At 34.1% G+C, this 22,510-nt stretch overlaps 1 protein-coding gene across 4 annotated transcripts in view; it reads left to right on the top strand.

Moving 5' to 3' along the window:
- The window catches only part of IQCB1 (IQ motif containing B1), a 51,595-nt gene that overhangs the window by 12,421 nt on the left and 16,664 nt on the right, over positions 1 to 22,510 (top strand). For all 4 annotated transcript variants that reach the window (XM_045851354.1, XM_045851352.1, XM_045851353.1 and 1 more), the window contains 4 exons: positions 4,243 to 4,342; positions 14,334 to 14,512; positions 16,941 to 17,050; positions 17,520 to 17,629. In XM_045851354.1, coding sequence (XP_045707310.1) covers positions 4,243 to 4,342; positions 14,334 to 14,512; positions 16,941 to 17,050; positions 17,520 to 17,629 — 499 coding nt within the window. The remainder of the gene's footprint in view (positions 1 to 4,242; positions 4,343 to 14,333; positions 14,513 to 16,940; positions 17,051 to 17,519; positions 17,630 to 22,510) is intronic.

The following is a 22,510-nucleotide window of genomic DNA, read 5'->3' as shown; positions in this document are numbered from 1 at the left end:
TTTGAAAGTTATAGGATATTTCTACACTTACATTGAGAACTATATATGTTAGTATTATATTATGTTTTCTTAATGCTGAAAAATAATCCTTAATGATAATTATGGCAGCATTTCCATCTTCTTGAAAGATTTATTCTGAGGTGAATAGAACTATATAAGAACATTGATATATTTTAGAAATTGAAATTTGAACTGTATTTCTATTTTTAATTTAATCTTTTCTTTTAGAATTATCCACACACATAATTTAAAGAACAAATAGTTTGTAAGGATTATTAAACAAGAAACACAATCTCTGGTCTTGTTGCTTCACTCTATATCCCATTTTCCCAAGGCAACTGTTGATACTTTCAGTTAGTATAACTAATACTCTTGGTAGTTATATGCCTATAGAGCTAAGGAACATGCTTAGATGCTTCCTTTTGGAAAAACAAAAACCATTATCTACTCATTTCCCATTATGGCATGAATATTATTATAAAGTCTCCAATTTAAAGAACTGTTTTACCAAAAATACAATATAAAGTAGTTAGACTCACTATGGTGGGATGTGAAAGACCTCGTAAAAACAGAGACAGCAAGAGAGAAAATACTTGACTAGTTTAAAACATAGGCCATATTCCTTTTTAAAAATAATAACTATAACATGACATTATAATTCAGATTTGTAGATTTAAATGTCAATAAATAGGTACTAAAACTAAATTAAGCAATTGTGAAGTTCAAATGCAAAAATAAGGTGGTACAAAGTAGGAACTTTAGTAATCTTTCCTCTCTAACAAGAATCAGCTGCTTGGAGAAATGGCTGGCTGTAGGTCTGGAGTAGAAAATATGCAAGGTAAAACTGAAATAACTAGAATACCAGATAGAAAGGAAGCAATCAAAGTGTATTAGAATTCTGTGAAGAGGATTTAGGAGCCAAACTAAGGAAGTTTCTACTAGTCAAAAATGGGAAATTTGAACAGCAATCAGGATGATAACTACAGTTGATTAAAACACATCAAATATAATGAGACTTTCTAAAAATTACCATTAGAGTCTACTAGGGAACCAATTCATTTTGGTAAATGGAGACACCAGCATTTATCTTGCCTTTTTCTAACATATTGATGAGAATTTCTCTTTGTAAAGTATTCCAACTAATAAATGGAAAAGGAATGATGACTAGCACTATTTTGCAACTCTTAGTGAATTAACAGATTTAGAAATTAATCATTTGTCACTGTCTATATCTCAGAAGGAGGTATAACCAGAAACTAAGTGCCTCCTAATGGCTTGGTATAACCTCATATAAGAAATATATATGACAAAAATTCAAACATGCATCTTTTCAATCCTCTAGCTCAGCTATTACTTTATAGAAGGTGAAACAAATTATACCCCAGAAATGCAACTGTCAAAAACACTGTGGGAAGCTCATACAACAATTGACATAGTTTCACCAACAAACCCATTTCTAGGGAAATAAAAGGGTAGAGGAGGAATCCACAGATTAAAAGAAGTTGAAATATAATTAGTTACAATGTGTGGTATCTTACTTAGATCTTAATTCAAACAAACTTTTAAAAAGTCACAACGCAACTGGAAATTGGAGCACTAACTGAATATCTGATAAAATTAAGGAATTATGATTATTTAGGTTAGATAATGGTTGTATTTTATTGTTTAATAATTCATTTCTTTTGTGAATATATATTGAAATATTTGTAGATTAAATGAATCAATGTCTTGGATTTACTTCAAAATTAAATGAGAGATAGGAAAAAGATGGGGTAACCGGTGAAGCAAGTTTGTCCAATGAATGAAGATCATTGTAAAGTTAAATAACTGGTACATGCAAGGCAGTTATACTATTTTCTAAACTCATATATGTTTGAAACTTTCATCATAAAAAGTTGACTTAAATAAAGAAATATACAAAAGTATTAGTTTTTGTTTCAGGGAGTAAATCGTTATCTGACTACACTTGAAAAACAAAATACGGTCTCCAAAAATAAGTTGCATAGTAATATGTTATAAGATAAACAATATAAAAATAAAATAGAATGACAAATTATTTTAGCATACTTTTCCCAATATAAAAAAAGATAAATTAATATACACAGTATATAAGGTCTGTCCAGAAGGTATCCACCCATGTAATATGAAAAATAGAGACATTTATTGAAGAAGATACAGGAAACATTGTACATAGGACAGTGATGCCTCAGTCCCCTTAACAGTAGGCACCTTCGGACCTCACACAGTTCTTTCATTTGTCACCAGCTGCCCCATCATATATTCCTGAATCTTGTTGATGATCTGAAATCTTTTTCCTTTCAAAGGTGATTTTAGTTTTGGGAAAAGTCAGAAATCGCAGGACACCAACTCTGGGCTGTAGGGGGGCTGAGTCACCTGGGCAATTTGATGTTTTGCCAAAAACCTCTGCATGAGATGTGATGCATGAGCAGGTGCATTGTCATGATGAAGCTCCAATTACTAGTTGCTCACAGCTGTGGCCTTTGGAATCTTCTGAATAGTTTCCACAGAGGAATGTTCTAGCTTAATGCAAAATTTGATGCAGATTCATTGCTCTACTTACTCAGTCATTTTGAAGGCAATGGCCACACAGTACACATGCTCACTCACTGGCGTCTATCACCGGACTGACTAGTACAGTGAAGTTGTCATCATTCACGCATGTGCAGTCTAGTCCACTCTCCTTGGCTACCAGGTTACATCAATGTGGTACAAACTGTTCTCATTATATTAGCAATGGCTGGACTTTTTCTGGACAGACCTCATATATTACATGATTTCAGTGAATTCAAAGTTAATTAAAGAGTTAGTAAAACATCTTTAAGTAGGTAAAAATGTAGTAATATACTTATACCAGCTACTTAAAATATTTTTTTTTTTACTATTGAAGCCCTAGAAAATAAGCCACAGAAATATTTAATTGTAGTGGAATTGTTTTTTGAGGTTGTTAATTATTTTAAAAGTGACGTCTAGTGAAATATTGAAATACAGACTATGTAAACAGACATGAAGCACACTAGTCAATATGTGAAAGAAATCAAATATGTTCCCTCCGGAGATAGAAAGAGGAAAGGAGTTAGTTTTGTAGAAACTAAGGGAGTGTTCACAGTTCTTCCTTGCCACATAACTGATTCTGCCTTAATTAAAATTCTGATTAGTTAGTGGAGAAGGAAATAGAAACTAAGATTTATTGGGAACCTACCCTGTTCTGGGACATTCTACAGTAGTCTGTGAGACAGCTGCTGTTTCTAGTGAAGAAATGAATGTTCCCAGAGGTAGTCAACTTGGCAGTAAACATTCAATGCCAAGTCTTCATAACTGGCTGCTGAGAACCTAAAAATTATTAACTAATAAAAGCAAATGTTATTTTGTTCTTAATGATTATATTATTTTTTAAAACAAAATATTAGCAAGCTTGATACATTTTATAACAATTAAAATTTTTTAAAGGTTTTATTTATTTATGTTTAGAGAAAGAGAGAGAGAGAGAAACATCAATCTGCAGTTGCTGGGAGGCATGGCCTGCAACCCAGGCATGTACCCTGGCTGGGAATCGAACCTGTGACACTTTGATTCACAGTCCGAGCTCAATCCACTGAGCTACGCCAGCTAGGGCTTAAATTTTTTTAAGGATGTGATTATATTCATATGTACCATTTTCATAGTTTCTCCTCACAAAAAAATTTGGTTTTATTCACTGAAATTCACTACTAGAAAAAGATTCAAATTTAAGATATATTTTATTTAAGGGGAGATAAGAGATTCTTAGCTTAGTATTTGCGGATGCTCTCTGACTGTTTATCATAATTGTTCATAGAAATGGAATGAATACCTTGGTCATTGTGACTCCATTGGTTGGTGCATTGTCCTATAGACTGAGGCATCGTAGGTTTGATTCCTGGTCAGGGCACGTGCCTGGGTTGTGGGTTTGGTCCCCAGTTGGGGCACTTGTGGGAAGTGGCCAGTCAATATTTGTCACATCAGTATTTCTCTCCCTCTCTCTAAAATCTGTGGGCATGTCCTTGAGTAAGGATTTAAAAAATGGAATCACTTATTTATGGTTATTGAAATTGCCTATCTCAAAAATTCTCTTTATTGTTAATTTCACACAGGCAGGAAGTTTAGCAGAAATAGTCATACTTTGATTTGGTTTGGAAAGGACAAGCAAATCTCAATTGTGTCATCATGGAATCTTTGTTTTAATTTTTCTTTTTCTCTCTTTAGTACTACAAAGTGATCATTTCTTGCACTTACTGCAAACTGATAATGTTCAAATAGGATCTACAGTCATGACTATGGTACAGAACATATTACACATCAACAGGTGACTTGGTTTTACAAAATACTTATAATTTTTATTTTTTATTAGAAGCAATACCAATTTATTCCAGTTTTGTTTAAATTAATTGCATGTGGATTGTACATGACGCTTATTACCAGTGTCTTTTAGAAAAATAAATGTAAAATACATTGAAACACTAAAAATTTATTATTAAATTGCCATCTTATTTGAGAGCTTAAGGTTTTATTCCAGATCTCACAGTTTGTGAAAAAAATTACTGTCATTTGTAAAGTAAAATTTTAAGATCACAAAATGCCTAGCATTGTACCAGGTGCTATGGAAGGGCATAAAAGAAGCAATAAGCAATCTCCCCAAATTAAAATGGAATTCACAGTATACACAGTTGAAATAATTGATTTTTTTCAGTTCATTGTGGATTTATTAAGCATCTACTATGTGCCCACTGTGTGTGTGTGTTAGGCTTACTAAATTGATTAAGATATAAACCTTGTCTTCAAGTAACTTACAATATAATGGAAGAGAGCAACACATGAACATATTATAATATAGTGTATTAAGTTGCAATGTTAAAGGTGTGCACAAGTGTTTGGTTAGAGGAGATTCTAACCTAAACTGAGGGGTGATGCTTGCTGGAGAAGGTAACAACTGAGATGAAACTTTAAGAATGAGAAATTAGCTAACAAGGAAGAAAAGTATGTCTAGTCAGATGTAACAACATAAGCAAATACACAGAGATAAGTAAAAACATACCGAGGGTGAAGAGTAGGTATAGTTCATTGTTGCCAGCATTTAAAATTTGGTATGTGGAAGTGGTTAACAAGTTCTGCAGAGACTTAAATCATGAAGAGTTTATATGCTGTGTTAAGGACACTAGTCTTATTCTGTGGGAAATGGTGACCATTGAAAGGTTTTTAAAGTGAATAAAAATGGTCAGATTATATTTCACTTAACGTCACTCTGGTCACTGTGGAGGAAAGATTTATTGGGGATAAAACTCTAGACCAAGAAAGCAATTAGAGGAAGAAACCATAGTAATCCAACTACAAGTAATAACATTTTGGCCTTGGGCACTGCTACCAGGGGAATGGTTTTTAAAAACTAATGAATAAAATCATCAGGATTTCACTTGGGATCAGGATGGAATAATAGAATGAATTTACCCTATCACTCGGGAAAAAAAAAAAAACACCAGGTAAAACATGAAAAACAGTCTTCAAGAAACTGGATTTCAGTCAATGAAAGGAAGTGAGCCCTGAGAAAAAGGAATGAACAAAGTAATGCAGGGAGGGGTATTCCAGCCAGGCCAAATTGAAGAGATAGAGCTGAGAGTCTGGGGAAAACAAAATGGCTAGAGTTCATAAGACAGAGTATCATAGAAGAGAGAGCCACATAGAGAGACAACTCTAGACCTCTTCAGAGAGTTCCCTTCCATTATTCAGTAGACTGCTGATGAGCACATATGTTCTAGGAAACTACCCAATGCAAGGGAAAACCATCCAAAAGAATTAAAAGGGGCAGTATCAGAAAGTCACACAGAGCCAAGAATACTACTTGATTCCAACAGCCAAACTGGAAAATCTCATGAATTATGGACCATTGTGTAGAGTACTCAAGAAGATTTTACCTTGGTAGTGGGGGATAATTATCACTAGACCGAGCTCTATTCCGGACCATCCAAACAAAATAAAAGCAGGACCCAAAAGAATCAAATTATTTTCAATTAATTTTTAACTACATCTTGTTGAAATTGCCTACTTCTTAGAATCTTTATTGTAAAGTACACAGGGCAGGAAATTTAGCAGAAATGGTAATGCTTTGATTTGACTTCAAAAGGATGAGGGAGTCCCACTTGTGCTATCAGGTAATCTTTGCTTTAATCTCTTTTCTCTTCCTTTGGAAGAGAAGGTGATCACTTCTTATAGTCACTGCAAACTGATGATGTTCAGATAGAATCTACAATTACAATTATGCTATAAAACAATACAGATCAGCAGATGACTTGGTTTTTACAAAACATTTCTGTTTTTTTGTTTTGGTCAGAATTGTTACCAGTTTTGCTAAAATGGCTCTTGAAAATCTCTAACTGAAAGAAAACTTAAAAATATTTTTAGAAATACAAAAATATCTATCATCCAATGAGATAAAATTCATACAAGTACCAGGCATACAAACAAGCAGAACAACAGAACCCCTAATGAGAAGAATCAGTTGATCAAGACTAACATATACAAACAGGCAAGGACATTAGAATAGTTATTATAGCTATGTTTCATTTGTTCAAGATATTTAATAGAGACATATATAAGACACAAAATGAAATGAAAATACACTGGATTGGATTAATAGCAGATTAACATGGAAAGAGATTAGTGGATTTGAAGACATAGCAGTAGAAACTATCCAAAATGAAATGGAAAAAAGTAATCAAAAATGGGAAAGAAGGAGACAGGGAACATCATTGATCTGTAGTACTATTTCAAATAGCTTTATATGGTATAATCAGAGTATCTAAAAGAGATTGTAGAGTCAGAAGAAAATATTCAAAGTAATGGTTGCTGAAAATTTTCCAAATTCGATGAAAACCATAATCTTGCACTCAAGAAGCTCATGAAACCCCAAGGACAAATAAATGTGAAGAAAATTCTACACCAAGGCATGTTGTAACCAAAGTTTTTAAACTGTGAAAAGAAAAAATATTAAAAGCAGCCAGAGGGAAAAAGGTATCATATACAGAGGAATGAAGATGAGGAATTACAGTAACATTTTTATCAGAAACAACTGAAGAAAAAGATAGTTGAGCAATGTTTGTATATCTTTTAAATTTTTTTTATAAAAGTATAAATGACATACAATATCGTTAATTTCAAGTGTACAAGAGAGATTGGACATTTATATACCTTACAGTATAATCACGGTGATCAGTCTAGTAACCAGCTGTCACTGTGCAAAGTTATTATATATTGCTGACATATTCCCTGTACTGTACACTACACCCCTGTGGCTTATTTATTTTTTAATTGGATGTTTGTAGGGCAACATTTTTAAAATACTGAAAGAAAATACTGTCAAGCTAAAATTTTATCCTCGGTGAAAATATGTTTACATAAAGGCAAAATATTTTTTCAGAAGTCAGCAGCAGACCCACATTTAAAGAAATGTTTTAAGTAAGTCCTGCAGCCAGAAGGAAAGTAGGTTTACACAAAAAATGAAGAATATCAGAAATGGTATTTATAGGTAACTGGTTAAGATTATTTTTCTTATAATATACAATAACATTTGCTCGCATAAAAATAGTAATGTATTTGGGGTTTTATAACATATGTGTTAGTAAAATGTATTACAACAGTAACAAATGCTGGAAGGAGAGAAATGGAAGCATGCAGTTGGCTATATACTTAAAAGTAAAAGGATGAAAATAGATATACCATGCTAAATAGATATACCAGTCAAAAGGCAGCCAGAATGCCTACATTAATATCAGAAGAAGTAAGTTTCACAGTAAAGAATATCATTAGTGATAAAATTATTTCATAATAATAACTCAATTCATCAAGAAAATATTTATTGACCTAATAGCAGAGCTCCAAAATGCACTTAAAAAATTGATAGAACTTCAAGAACAAATAGACAAATCTTCAGTTAAAGTGAAAGATGTCAGTATACCCAATAGTCAATAGATGTGTATATAGTCAATAGATGTCTATTAACTATACTAATAGTTAATAGAATAAGAAGAGAAAAAATTATTATGACTGCAGAATATTTGAACAACAATATTAACTAATTTGACCTGATTGACATTGTCAGAAACTACCAAACAACAGCAAATGCCTATTTTCAAATACAAATAAACATTAACAAAGATAGACAATGGGGGGGAACAAATTCCAATAAACAAAACTGTTTAACTCATACTGCCCTCAATGGAATTAAAATGGAAATTAACACCAAGAAGATCTCTAAAAAAAATCCCCAAACATTTGGGAAATAGTAATGCAATAACCCAAAGGACAAAGAAGAAATCAGAAATTAAGTTTGAAATTATTTTTAAATGAATGGAAATGAAAACACAACATGTCCATATTTGGGGGGAGGCATCTAAATTAAATCAGGACTTTATCCCAGGAATTCAGGACTAGTATAACAGTATAATGTCAACGGAAAAATTTATATCACTTATACCACTAAATGCCTGTATTGGAAAAGTGTCAAATCATTGACCTTGGCTTTCTCTTTAAGAAACTAAGAAAAGAGGGAATTAAACTCAAAGTAAGCAAAAGAAAGAAAATGATAAAAATCAAAGAAGAAATAAAATAGTAAACAAAAATATAGAGAAAATCACTGAAACTATATGCTGGTTCTTTGAGAAGATCTAATGAAATTAATAAACATGTAACAAGACTGATCATGGGGGGAAGAGAATGCAGACTGCTAATATCAGGAATTTGAGATAAGATGGTAGAGTCTATAGATATTTAAAGTACAAGGGAATAATATGAAACAACTTTGTCTAGATGAAACAGACAAGTTAGTTGAAAAACACAAACTACCAAAACTCATCAAGAAACCATAGATAACCTAAATATCCCTATAACTAAAAAAAATTGAATTTGTAACTGAAACACTTTTCACAAAAATAACTCTAGGACTAGACAGTTTCTTCACTGATAAATTCTACTAAACATTTAAGGACTAAATGATCCTAAACAAATTCTTCCAGGAAATTGAAGAGGAAGAAATACTTCCAAAATCATTATATGAGGTCAGCAATACCTTGATACCAAAACCAGACAAAGACACGAGAAAACTACTCATCAATATATTAAGGAACAGAGGTGCAGAATATTATAAACAAAAATTAGCAAGTTGAACCCAACTATATTAAAAAGTCAATACAACTTGAATAAGTTGGGTTTAGCCCAAGAATTCAGGACTAGTATAATATTCTAAAGTAAATCAATATAATTCATCATAGTTACAAACCAGAAAAGGAAAAACGTATCATATTAATAGATGGAGAAGAAGTATTTGATAAATTCAACATTTATTCCTGATTTTTGAAAAAAGAAAAACTGCAAAGAACCAGCCCTTGGTTTCATTGATGTTTTCTATTTTTTTAGACTCTATTTTATTTATTTCTGGTCTGATCTTTATTATTTCCTTTCTTCTACTCACTTTGCACTTTGTTCTTTTTCTAGGTCCTTTAACAGTAAAGTTAGATGGTTTACTTAAGGTTTTTCTTGTTTCTTAAAATAGGCTATAATGCTATGAATTTCCCTACTAGGACTGCTTTCATTGTGTTTCATGTTTTGGGTTATTGTATTCTCATTTTTATTTGTTTCAGAGTGTCTCTTGATTTCTTCCTTTATTTCATTTTAAACCCGTTCATTGTTTAGTAACATGTTATTTATCCTCCATGTCTTTGTGTGTTTTTCAGTTTGTTGTTGTTGTTATTGTTGTCCATGTAACATTTTATTTTTTTTTACAATTTCAATGGCTTTTATTGAGTATATTTTTAAAAATTTTATTTTAATTGTTAAGTACAGTTTTCTGTCTTTTACTACCATCCCAGCCCACCCACCCATCCATCCTTCCCCACTGTTTATTATTTTTTTCTTGTGAATGACTTCTAATTTCATAGCACTTTGGTCAGAGAAGATGCTTGATATGATTTCAGTCTTAAATGTATTGAGGCTTGTTTTGTAGTCTAACATGTGGTCTATGATATAAAATGTTTCATGGGCACTTAAAAAATGTATATGCTACTGCTTTGGGGTGAAGTGCTCTGAATATATAAATTAAATCCATCTGCTCTATGTGTCATTTAAGGCAGAAGTTTTCTTGTTTCTTTTCTTCTTTTTTTTTTTTTTAAGAAAAAGACAATATTAAAACAAGATTTTATTTAATGTATTTTTTTAGAGAAGGGAAGGGAGGGAGAAAAAGGGAGAGAAACATCAATGTGTGGTTTCCTCTCATGCACCCCTTACTGGGGACCTGGCCCGCAACCCAGGCTTGTGTCCTAGGCTGGGAATCAAACCCACCTCCCTTTGATTCACAGACTGGCACTCAACCACTGAGCCACACCAGCTAGGTCTAGGTCTTTTTTATGTTCTGTTTGGAAGATCTATCCATTGATATCAATGGGGATTAAAATCCCTTACTATGACTGTATTACTTGTCAAAGATTGGCAAACTTCTAATCAGATCAGAGAGAGAGAGGACACCAAATAAAATCAGAAATGAAAGAGAATGAAACAGAAGTAACAACTGATACCAAAGAAATATAAAGGATTCTAAGAAAAGAATACAAACAACTATATGCCAAAAAGATTGGGACAACCTGATGAAATCTGGAAAATCTGGATGAAATGAATAAACTCCTAAAAACATACAATCTTCCAAAATTAAATCAGGAAGAATCAGAGAATTTGAATAGACAGATTACACCTAATGAAATTGAAGCAGTAAAAAAAAAAAAAAATCCAATAAACAAAAGTCCTGGACCACTTGGCTTCACAGGTGAATTTGACCAAACGTTCAAAGAAGAATTAACGCCTCTCTTTCTCAAAGTATTCCAAAAAATTCAAGTGGAAGAAACTCCAAACTCATTTTATGAGGCCTGCATTATCATAATTTCAAAACTGGACAAAGACACTACAAAAAGGAAAATTATAGATCAATATCCCTGCTGAATGCTAAAGTTGTCAACAAAATATTAGCAAACCGGATCTAGCAACACACTGAAAAGATCATACACAATGATCAGGTGCTATTTATTTCAGGGCTGGTTGCTACAGTATCCACAAATAATAAACATGATATACCACATAAGCAAAATGAAGGATAGAAACCATGAGATCATACAAATAGATGCAGAAAAAGCATTTGATAGAATCTAACACCACTTATGATCAAAACTGTCAGCAAACTGAGAAAAGAGGGAACATACCTCAACATAGTAGAGGCCATATATGACAAACCCACAGCCAACATCATACTCAATAGGTAAAAACTGCAAGCATTCCTCTTAAGGTCAAGAACAAGACAGGCGTGTCCACTTTCACCACTCTTATTCAACATAGTTCTGGAAGTCATAGCCACAGCAATCTGACGAGAAGAAGAAATAAAAGGCATCCTAATTAGAAAGGAGGAAATAAAACTGTAATTACTTGCAAATGACATGATACTGTATAGAGAGAACCCTAAAGCTTCGATCAAAAAACTGCCCAGGCGGATATGGCTCAGTGGATTGAGTGCCAGCCTGCAAACCAAAGGGTCACTGGTTTGATTTCCAGTCAGGGCACATGCCTGGGTTGTGGGCCAGGTCCCCTGTTGGGCATGTGTGAGAGGCAACTGCATATTGATGTTTATCTCCTCCTCTTTTTCTGTCCTTTCCCCTCTCTCTAAAATTAAATAAATCGAACATTTTAAATAAAATCTATTAGAATTGATACATGAATTCAGTAAAGTAGCAGGATGAAAAATAAGTATTCAGAAATCAGTTGCAGTTTATACACCAATAACAAACTATCACAAAGGGAATCTAAGAAAACAATCCCATTTACTTTGCATGAAAAAAATGTAAATTTAGGAATAAATTTAGCCAAAGATCTAAAAGATTTACTGGGAAAATAAGACACTGAAGAAAGAAATTAAAGATGATACAAATAAGTGAACGCATGTATCATGTTCACAGATAGGAGAAATTAGTATCATTAAAATGTCCATACTACCCAAAACAATCTATAGATTCAGTGCAATTCCTATTGAGATACCAATGGCATATTTTACAGAACTAGAAGAAATAATCCAAAAATTTATATGGAACTACAATAGACCCCAACTAGCCACAGAAAGAACAAAGTTGAAGGAATCACACTATCTGGTATCAAACTATACTACAAGGCTATAGTAATCAAAACAGCATAGTACTCACATAAAAACAGACATATAGACCAATGGAACGGGATAGAGAGCCAAGAAATAAACCCATGCCTATATGGTCAATTAATATTTGACAAAGCAGGCAAGAATATGCAGAGGGGTAAAGACAGTCTTTTCAGTAAATGGTATTGGTAAAATTTGACAGATAACATGCAAAAAAAGTGAAACTACACCACCTTAAACCATACACAAGAAAAACTCAAAATGGATGAAAGACTTAAATGTAAGACTTGAAACCATAAAAACGCTAGGAGAAAATATAGGCAGTAAAATCTCAAACATTTCTCATAGAAATATTTTTTCTGATATATCTTCATGGGCAAGGGAAACAAAAGAAAAAATAAATGTGACCACCATCAAACTGAAAAGTTTTTGCATAGCAAAGGAAACCATCAACAAAATGAAGAGAAAACCCACTGAATGGGAGAATGAATTCATCAGTGATATATCTGATAGTGGGTCAATATCCAAAATTTGTAAGGAACTTATAAAACTCAATACCAAGAAAAAAGAAACTGATATAAAAATGGGCAAAGGACCTGAACTGACACTTCTGCAGAGATCGTGCAGATGGCTAATAGACATGCAAGATGCTCATTGTCGCTAATCATCAGATAAATGCAAATTAAAACCACAGTGAGATATCTCATGCCTATCAGAATGTCTGTCATTAATAAATTAGCAAACAAGTGTAGGCAAGTATATGGATAAAAGGGAACCCTAGTGCACTGTTGGTGGGCATGCAGAATGGTGCAGCCACTGTGGAAGGCAGTATGGAGTTACCTGCAAAACTTAAAAATGGAATTGCTTTATGACGCAAGAAATTCCATTTCTGGGATTATAGCTGAAGAAACCTGAAACACTAATTTGAAAGAATATATGCACCCCTATATTCACTACAGCATTGTTTACAATAGCCAAGATTTAGAAGCAGCCCAGGTGCCCATCAGTAGATGAGTGATAAAACAACTGTGGTGCATTTACACAATGTGAATATTACTCATCTGTAAAAAAGAATGAGATCTTACCTTCTGTAGTGTCTTGGATGGTCCTGGAGAGTGTCATTCTGTGTGAAATAGGCCATTTAGAGAAAAACAAGTACCATATGATTTCACTTTTATGTGTTTATCAAAATAAATACAGTGGAAACAGACTCATAGATACAGAAAACAGACTGACAGCTGTCAGATGGGAAGGGAGTTTGGGGACTGGAAAAAGTAATGGGATTAAGCCTCCCACCCCCAGAAAAAGCCTCATAGACACAGACAACAATAGGATGATTACCAGAGGGAGAGGGGGTTTGGGAAAGATAAAAGAGGGTATGATGGGTTAAATGGTGATGGAAGGAGACTTGACCTTGGGTGGAGAACACACAATACAATATACAGATTATTTATTATAGAATCGTACAACTGAAACCTATATAATTTCATTAACCAAGATTACCTCAGTAAATTCAGTTTAAAACAAAACAACTGTTAGCAAAGTAGTAATAGAAAGTTGTACTTCCTCAACCTGCTGAAGGACATCTAGGAGAAACCTACAGTTGAGATTCTTAATGGTAAATTACTAAATGCTTTCCTTGTAATATTGACCAAGACAAGAATGCCCACTCTGAACAATGCCATTTCTGAACATTGTACTGGAGTTTCTAGCTAGTACAGTCAAGCATTTTTGTCTCCATACATCATTAAGCAATGAACCATATACTATTGTCTTGTGGTTTTCTTATTGTTGTCTTGAAGCTTTTGAGTCATCTGTTTAATATTTTACACATTTATCTTTACTCCACAATTTGGTTGTATGTTTTTCTGAGGAGAGGGCCTCTGGCTACTTTGTATTCCCTATTTTACCTATCATGGTGCCTTAGACGTAGTATGAATTCAGTAAATATTAATTATTGTGTTGCATTATTGGAACTAAGCTATATATTTTAAAAAATGGTTATCTTCTTGGATCAGGCCAGTCAGGCATCAAGTTGCTGAACATTTTATCTTTAATTTGTTGTGATATGTATATATCAATTAGTAATGGTACATTTTTTCTTTTTTTTCTTTTGTTTTATTAGTGGTGATTTACTCAGAATAGAAGCAAAAACACTGCATTCAATTCTAGATGAAGTTATTTTCAAGCTTTTATCAACTCTTAGTCCCGTCATGAGAAATACTGCTACAAAGCTGCTACTGTTGATGGCACAATCCCATCAGGAAATTTTGATTTTACTAAGACTAAGTGCCTGCTACAAAGGTAGTACATTTATTCTTTCTGTTCTTGAGATTTGAAAAAATAACATTTTTATTGAAAAAGGCAATAATCGAAATGTGCAAATGAAACCCTATCACAACAGATAACCATTTGAGGAAAAAGTATGTAATTAAACTGTCTTCCTGTCTTCACAGACAGCATATGGTACATTGTTGATGAGTTGACAATTAATATTTACTTTCTCTCTGACAAAAATGTTGTGTATTGAATGTATTATATAGTGTTATAAAATTATGACCAAACAGATTAGTGACCTTACCAAGACTCACTTTACTGGGGAAAACAGAGCTGTGCTTGACAATTGACCGCACTTTTGATCTTTACATCAATTAATAATTATTCTTTAACTCCTTCACTGCTAAAAAAACATTCCTCAAAAACAAAACATTTCCCTCACTGCTAAATCAAATGTATATGTGAATAGAAAGTCAGAAAATGTAAGGTGGAAAGGGCTTAATGTATTACCATTCTCATATAATAGCTTCCATTTAATTGAAGGTTTACTGTGTGTTAGATTCTATTCTACATACTTTAAATGCATTAAAATATCTAATTGTCATAACAACCCTATGAGGGCTATTTATTCTTTATTTTATAGCAGTGGGAACAGAGACATAGAAAAGTTAGGTAATTTATTTAAGATTATAGTTTTTAAAAATTTTCAGTAAAGTTATATGTTAGCTTTGTTTTATTTCTTTGCTAGCCAGAGTCATGAATCACTACAGTATATTTTCTTACAGTAGGGAAATGGATTCTAGCTTATTAAATATATGCATTTATATGGGATTATATTACGTGGAAAATTTAAAAGATTAGAATGCAATGTTATGCATTTAATACCAAAATGTTCTTTTATAATTTTTTTTTTAAGATTTTATTTATTTTTTTAAAGAGAGGGCAAGGGAGGGAGAAAGGGAAACATCAGTGTGTGGTTGCCTCTTGAGTGCCCCCTACTGGGGGCCTGGCCCACGACCCAGGCACATGCCCTGACTGGGAATCGAATCGGCAACCCTTTGGTTCCCAGGCCGGGACTCCATCCACTGAGCCACACCAGCCAGGGCTGTTTTATAATTCTTGTTGGTACACTTTTACTGACTTGCCTTGTACCAGTCATTATTGTGAACATTGTAATTATTTTGTGTTATAGGGATAGAGAGGGAGAGAAAGTGCCAGTAATAAAACCATCTAGTTGGTATTGTGCCAGATGTACATTTTTTAAATCTGTAATTTCTTCTATAGAAACATAAATATTCCATAAGAGTTCATTATAAAGGAATTTCACCTTAACAATCCTTCTTACCTTTCTTTTTTTTAATAGTGGAACTTACTCAGTTTCTTCAAGATATTTTACAATTACTAATACTACTGAGAACTTCAGTCTTTTTTTCCCCATCATCATTTATCCCCCTATCCCGTCTTCCACCTCCATCCACCCCACTCCCTGAGAACTTCAGTCTTAAAAGAGTAAGAATTGTGGAAAGATTCATATAGTGGCTTCCCCAATTGTACACTCCAAAGCCATTATAGCTTACTTATTTACATTGAATATATACATTATAATATGTCATTTCAACATGCCTTGGAAATTGTACATACTTTGTACCTCATACTGTTGTGTTTTATTTTGGAATGAAAGTACAAAATTTTAGTGTTATAACACTTCTATGCTATTTGATCAGGAACTTATTGATTTGTCCCAAGTTATTTACAGTACTGTATATTTTTATTTAACAGTAACTTTAATTAATAATGACTAATTATTAAACCTGCTTAAGTGTTTCCACTGGGTAGGCGTTACTCAGTATGTATTCGTTATCTTTTAAAAAAATATTTCAATGCCCTGGCTGGCTTAGCTCAGTGGATTGAGCACAGGCTGCAAACCAAAGTGTCGCAGGTTCGATTCCCAGTCAGGGCACATGCTTGGGTTTTGCAGGCCATGGCCCCCAGCAACTGCACATTGATGTCTCTCTCTCTTTCTCTCTTTCTCTCTCTCTCTCTCTCTTTCTCCCTCCCTTCTCTCTCTAAAAATAAATAAATAAAATCTTTTAAAATTTTTTAAAAATATTTCAGTTTAAGGTAGTTATGTTAAAACAGAAAGTAAATTATGTATCTCTACTTTTTGACTTACTGCAGTGATTCCACTCTCCTTTTTTTAATTAAAGAGATTGACTAAACAGATTTTGCATCAGATTGCACAAGAATTTTTAGGACAGAGCACATAAGAACTCTTAGAGGAGTATCCTAAAGTCCTTACTCTAAAAGTCTTTGAGATAAGGAAAAACAAAATCATGTGATTAATCTTGTTATGTTCTTTTGTTTCTAAATCAGCCTTTTTAACCTCAAATTAACAGATTAGCTAATAAGATCATGTTTTATTAGTATTAGTTGTATCTTCTTTATTCCATTTCAGGACTCAGAAGCCTGCTAAATAAACAAGAACCTGGGACAGAGTTTTGTCAAGAATTTAGACAACTCATTCGCCTTTTAAGCCCTAAGGTCCATCAGGAAGTAGAAGAACAGGTATTAATTTATAAAAAATGATACGCATGATACCTGCTAACATTTCAGTACATGTTTTAATTTCAAAATTTGGAGTGGTAGCTTCTTGAATCTTTAATTTTTTTCTCTCTCCCCCTTTTTTTAGTTATTTCCCAAGATCAAGAGCAGCCATAGTTTGATGGGGAAAGGGATTATTTATGGACTGAATTTTAACACCAGACCTTTTTTATTTTTATTTTTTAGCCTGTACAGAGTTCTTCATACCTTGAATCCACATTTTAGATATTGCCTGAACCTAACATACCTCCTTTGGGGGGTCAGGTTTAATATTCATACACTTTCCTTGACATGGGCCTAAGAAAATGTTGCCTCATGCCCAACATATTAGAGATGATACTAATATTTCCTCAGGCCTGATAGTTTAAGAGTTAAACTTACTAAACAAGTCTTTTTTAGATGACTCTCAGTTAATTCTGGCATTTAATTTCAGAAACTACATCAGGCAGCTTGCTTGATTCAAGCTTATTGGAAGGGTTTCCAAACTAGGAAGAGATTAAAGAAGCTTCCATCTGCTGTAATTATTTTACAGAGGAATTTCAGGTAAAAAAAATTTGGGTGAGAAGAATGACCCGAGAGGTCTAGGTACATCGTAATTAAAGTATAGCTGAGTGAAAACGTAGAGATTTGGGGGTTTTTTTTCCCCCAACTTTCTAATTTGTTTCTTTTATTCTTATTTTCATTGTTGTTCTATACATTTCTGAGTAACAGCACTCCAATAACTAAATGCACTTTCAAAGCAAAGAACATAATGTAAGACAAGACTGTAATGTAACAAATACACAATCTTATTCACTTAACAAGATGTTTTTGTGGTCTAAGCCTATGGGGGGAGCCAGTGATAGTTGATTATTTTTTTAAACCCTTTAAACCAAAAATTGCCATTAATTGTTTATATGTAGTTATAATAAAAACATGTATAAATATGTCAACCTTATTTTTCTCAGTAAATAGGGTGTGAATAGATAAAGTTATTGAGATATGATATAGTTTATCATTTATGTCTATTTCAAGTAGACTAAAAATGAAATGCTGAAGACATGGCCTAGTTTTTGATATGACTAACCTATCAGGTTCTTAGAGGCAATGAAAAAAACACACACATAAATGATTTAGCTCTCAGGTCACTTAAATAGACCCATCTCAGAGGTGACTTTTTTTTGTTCAGCGTAACTAAAAGCTAAATTTTAGTTTGCTAAAGTGAAACTTGCATGTTGCAGAAGTCAGTGTTTTTTTTAAAAAAACAAGCAAACTGAAACTCTTAGTGCAGCTGCATTTCTCAGTTATAAAAATATTTTAAAATACCATATGATCTCACCTTTAACAGGAACCTAAACAACAAAAGAAACAAGCAAAATATAACCAAAGACACTGAAATAGAGAACCGGCTGAAAATGACCAGAACAGAGAGGGGAGGGAATTTCAGGGGGAAAGGGGAAGGGTTTACAAGAACAAGTATAAAGGACACATGGACAAAAACTAGGGCGGGGGGGGGGAGGTGGAAATGGGAGGGAGGTGGAGAGCATGGGGCGGGGTGGGCTGAGATGGGAGTAAAAGACAGAAAACTGTACTTGAACAACAATGAAAATAAAAGTTATCAAAAAATATTTTTAAATAGTGAACTAAAATTTAGCTTTAAGCTAGACTGCATGAGAAATGCATTCTTTATCATGAATGGCTTTTTCATAAAATGACCTAAGAGCTAACGTGTTTGTGGTGTGTGTGTGCACATGCATGCTTTCAAACATGAAATTAAATCATATGAATCCAGAAACATATTTACAATTTATAGTCATTTCAGTCAGTGAACCTCACTTTTTGACTGTCTTGTTGGTTTATATCTTACTTTCACCTATATGCTTCATAGTCTTTCAGTTTTGCCATATTTCATCACCTGTATGCTTAAGCTGTTTCCCAAACTTAGGGGTTTTTTGCCAGACTAAATGTCCTAATGAAGCAGTTTTAATGATTTCTATGTTTATTATATTAAAAATCATTATAATACATAATAGATGTTGTAATCTATAATTACCTAGTAGTTAGAAACAAGTGTTTTTTTTTTGTTTTGTTTTCATCAACTTGGAAGAAGATGCTGTTTTAGGGTCTGTTCTCTTTTACCCTTCATAAGTAGGTAAAGGGCAAAACATTCTTACCTACATGCTAACAACCTAGAAGTTCCCAGAGGTTCCATAGGAGATGCATGTTTCCAGCAGCTACTGGGAAGGGAGGAGAAAGGTTCTTAAGTTGATCTGACTCTCAGGAGAAGCAAGAAATACTTAGATACTATTCAACTCACCCTTCAACCTCTCTAGAACCCTTTCTCCTTTCGGCACACATACACTTGAGGTCTTCTCTACTTTGATAATATAGGTAAGAAAGACATTCTGGGGTTTTTTTTGTTTTTTGTTTTAATTTTTATGAATTTATTGGGGTGATATTGGTTAATAAAATTATATAGGTTTTAAGTGTACAATTCTATAATACATCATCTGTATATTGTATTGTGTGTTCCCTACCCAATGTCAAGTCTCCTTCCATCACCATTTATCCCCCCATACCCTGTTCTACCTGCCCCATCCCCCTTTTCACTCTGGTACACAATACTGTTTTCTATGTGAGTTTTTGTTTGTTTACTTTTCTTAATCCTGTCACCTTTATCACCCAGACCCCCAATTGCCCTCTTCTCTGACAGCTGACAGTCTTCTCTGTAGCTATGAATCCGTTTCTGTTTTATTAGTTTATTTTGTTCATTAGATGTCACATACAAGTAAGATCATATGGTGCTTATCTTTCCCTAACTGGCTTGTTTCACTTAGTGTAATACTCTCCAGGTCCATCCATGATGTCACAGAAGGTAAGATTTCACTCTTTTTTACAGCCAAGTAGTAGTCCATTGTGTAAATCTACCACAGCTTTTTTATCTACCTGCCCACTGATGAGCTCTTGGACTGCTTCCAAATCTTAGCTATTATAAATAACAATGTAATGAACATAGGGGAACATACATTCTTTCAAATAGTGTTTTAGATTTCTTTGGATATATTCCCAGAAGTGAAATTCCTGGGTCAGAAGGCAGTTCTATTTTTAATTTTTTGAAAAAACTTTATACAGCTTTCCACAGTGGCCACACCAATCTGCATTTTCACTAACAATTAAATCTATCTGGTGTAGTGTGTCGTTTAAGGCTGCTGTTTCCTTGTTGATTTTTTTGTCTGGAAGATCTATCCACTTATGTTCATGGAGTGGTAAAATCCCCTACTATGACTGTATTACTGTCAGTCTCTCCCTTTAGTCCATGTTTAGGGACTCCTGTATTGGGTTAATCAGTGTTTACAAGGGGTATATCCTCTTGTTGGATTGATGTGTTTAGTATTATGTAATGTCTTTTTTGTCTGTTGTTATGGCCTTTGTTTTGAAGTCTGTTTTGTCTGATATAAGTATTGCTATGTTTTCATGTACAAAATCTTCTTTTCATCCCTTTCAGCCTGTGTGTTATCTTTTGTTCTGAGATGGTCTCTTATAAATAGCACATATATGGGTCTTGTTATCCATTCAGCAATCCCATGTTTTTTGATTGAAGAATTTAATCTGTTTACATTTAAAATTATTTACAGGTATGTATTTATTGCTGTTTTGTTCTTTATAACAATATTCCTCAGGGGGTTTTTTTGTTCTTAAAGAAGACCCTTTACCTTTCTTGTAGGACTAGTTTGGTTGTAATGAACTCCTTTAGCTTCTTTTTGTTTAGCAAGCTCTTTATTTTACCTTCAATTTTTAAATGATAGCCTTACTGGATAGAGTAGTCTTGGTTATAGTTCCTTGCTTTTCATTACTTGGAATATTTCATGCCAGTCCCTTCTGGCCTGAAGGGTTTCTGTTGAGAAATTAGATGACAGTCTTATGGGGCTCCTTTTCAGTAACTACTTTCCTCTTACTGCTTTTAAGATTCTTTCTTTGTCTTTAACATTTGCTGTTATAATTTTTATGTGTTTGGTGTGGGCCTCTTTGGGTTCATCTTGATTGGGACTCTCTGTGCTTTTTGAACAGGTATGTCTTTTTCATTCACCAGGTTAAGCCATTATTTCTTCAAACAGATTCTTGATCTCTTGACCTCTCCTTTTTCCTTCTGGTGTTCCTATTGTGTGGAAGCTGTTATGATTGATGTTGTGCTGGAGGTCTTTTACACTTTAATCACTTACTAAAATTCTTTTTTATTTTTCCTGCTCTGCTTGCATGTTTTCTGTTATCTTGTCCTCTAAATTGCTAATTCAGTCCTCTGCTTTATCTAACCTGTTGTTGATTCTTTCTAGTGTATTCTTTATTTTAGATATTGTATTCCTGTTTTTCTTTTTTTATAGTTTCTATGTCTTTCTTATTGCCTCCTATCTCTTTTTTTAAGTTCTCACTGAGATCACTTTTCCCTAAGGTCTTGAGTATCCTTATAACCATTGTTTTGAACTCTGCATCTGGTGTCTTTGTTGCTTCTATTTCATTTAATTCCTTATCTGGAGATTTCTGTTCTTTTACTTGGGGCACGTTTGTTTCCTCATTTTCTGCTTTTTTATCTCAGTACATTATGTATATCTGCTATGACTCCCAAACTTGTTACTGTGGTTTTATGTTGTAGGTGTCTTGTGGGGCTCAGTGGCACAGTCTTCCAGTTCGCTTGAGCTAGATGCTCCAGGAATGTGTCTTGTGTGAGTTGTGTGTACCCTCCTATTATAGTTGAGTCTTGAATGCTGTTGGCCCATTTGTGGGTAGGGTTAACCTTCAGGCTGGCTGACTATAACAATTGACTTTGGTTACAGTGTATGAGCCCCTGTGCGGGGGTTGCCCGCCAAGATAGAATTGTCCCTAGCAGGGTCTGGTGCCTGCCAGGATCTGCCTTTGGGTGTCTCTCTTGTATGGTTAGTTAGGTCGAGCTTTGGTGTGGTCTGAAGCCCACCACTGGTTGTGTTGGTTCTGGGTCACTTTGGTGGGGTTGCAGGAAGGTCAGTGTCAGATGCTGCCTACAACCAGCCTTTGGCTACCTATCTGGAGCTATCATGTGATTCACTGTAGCTGCCTCTACTGGGCCAGTAGAGACCCACATGGGAGGGGCCAAGCTGTATACAAGGGTTGGCTTCACCCAGCTTCGCAGCAGGGGCAGATCAGTTAAAGGCCAAAGGCACCCCAAGATTTGCCTCTACCCATGCACTGCTTCACTATCTGCTGAGGTTAACTGGTCTTCCTCAAGAACCTTCCGAAGACAGACTATAGAATGGGCCCAGGCTGGCCACAGCCTTCAGTCTCTTCCATGAGCCACACGCTCAATAGGGTGGGCAACTTGTGTCAGGAAGACAGGGCTTGTGGGTCTCATGCTTGGGAGTAGCATGAGCATCACTCAATGTCGGAAAAATGACCCCTACTCCAGAGCCATTCCAC

This window comes from Phyllostomus hastatus, unplaced genomic scaffold (genome assembly GCF_019186645.2).
Source record: "Phyllostomus hastatus isolate PE091 unplaced genomic scaffold, TTU_PhHast_1.1 phas_contig_86, whole genome shotgun sequence".
NCBI lineage: Eukaryota > Metazoa > Chordata > Mammalia > Chiroptera > Phyllostomidae > Phyllostomus > Phyllostomus hastatus.
Note: the sequence above shows the minus strand (reverse complement) of the source record. Positions and strands in the feature narration are given on the sequence as shown.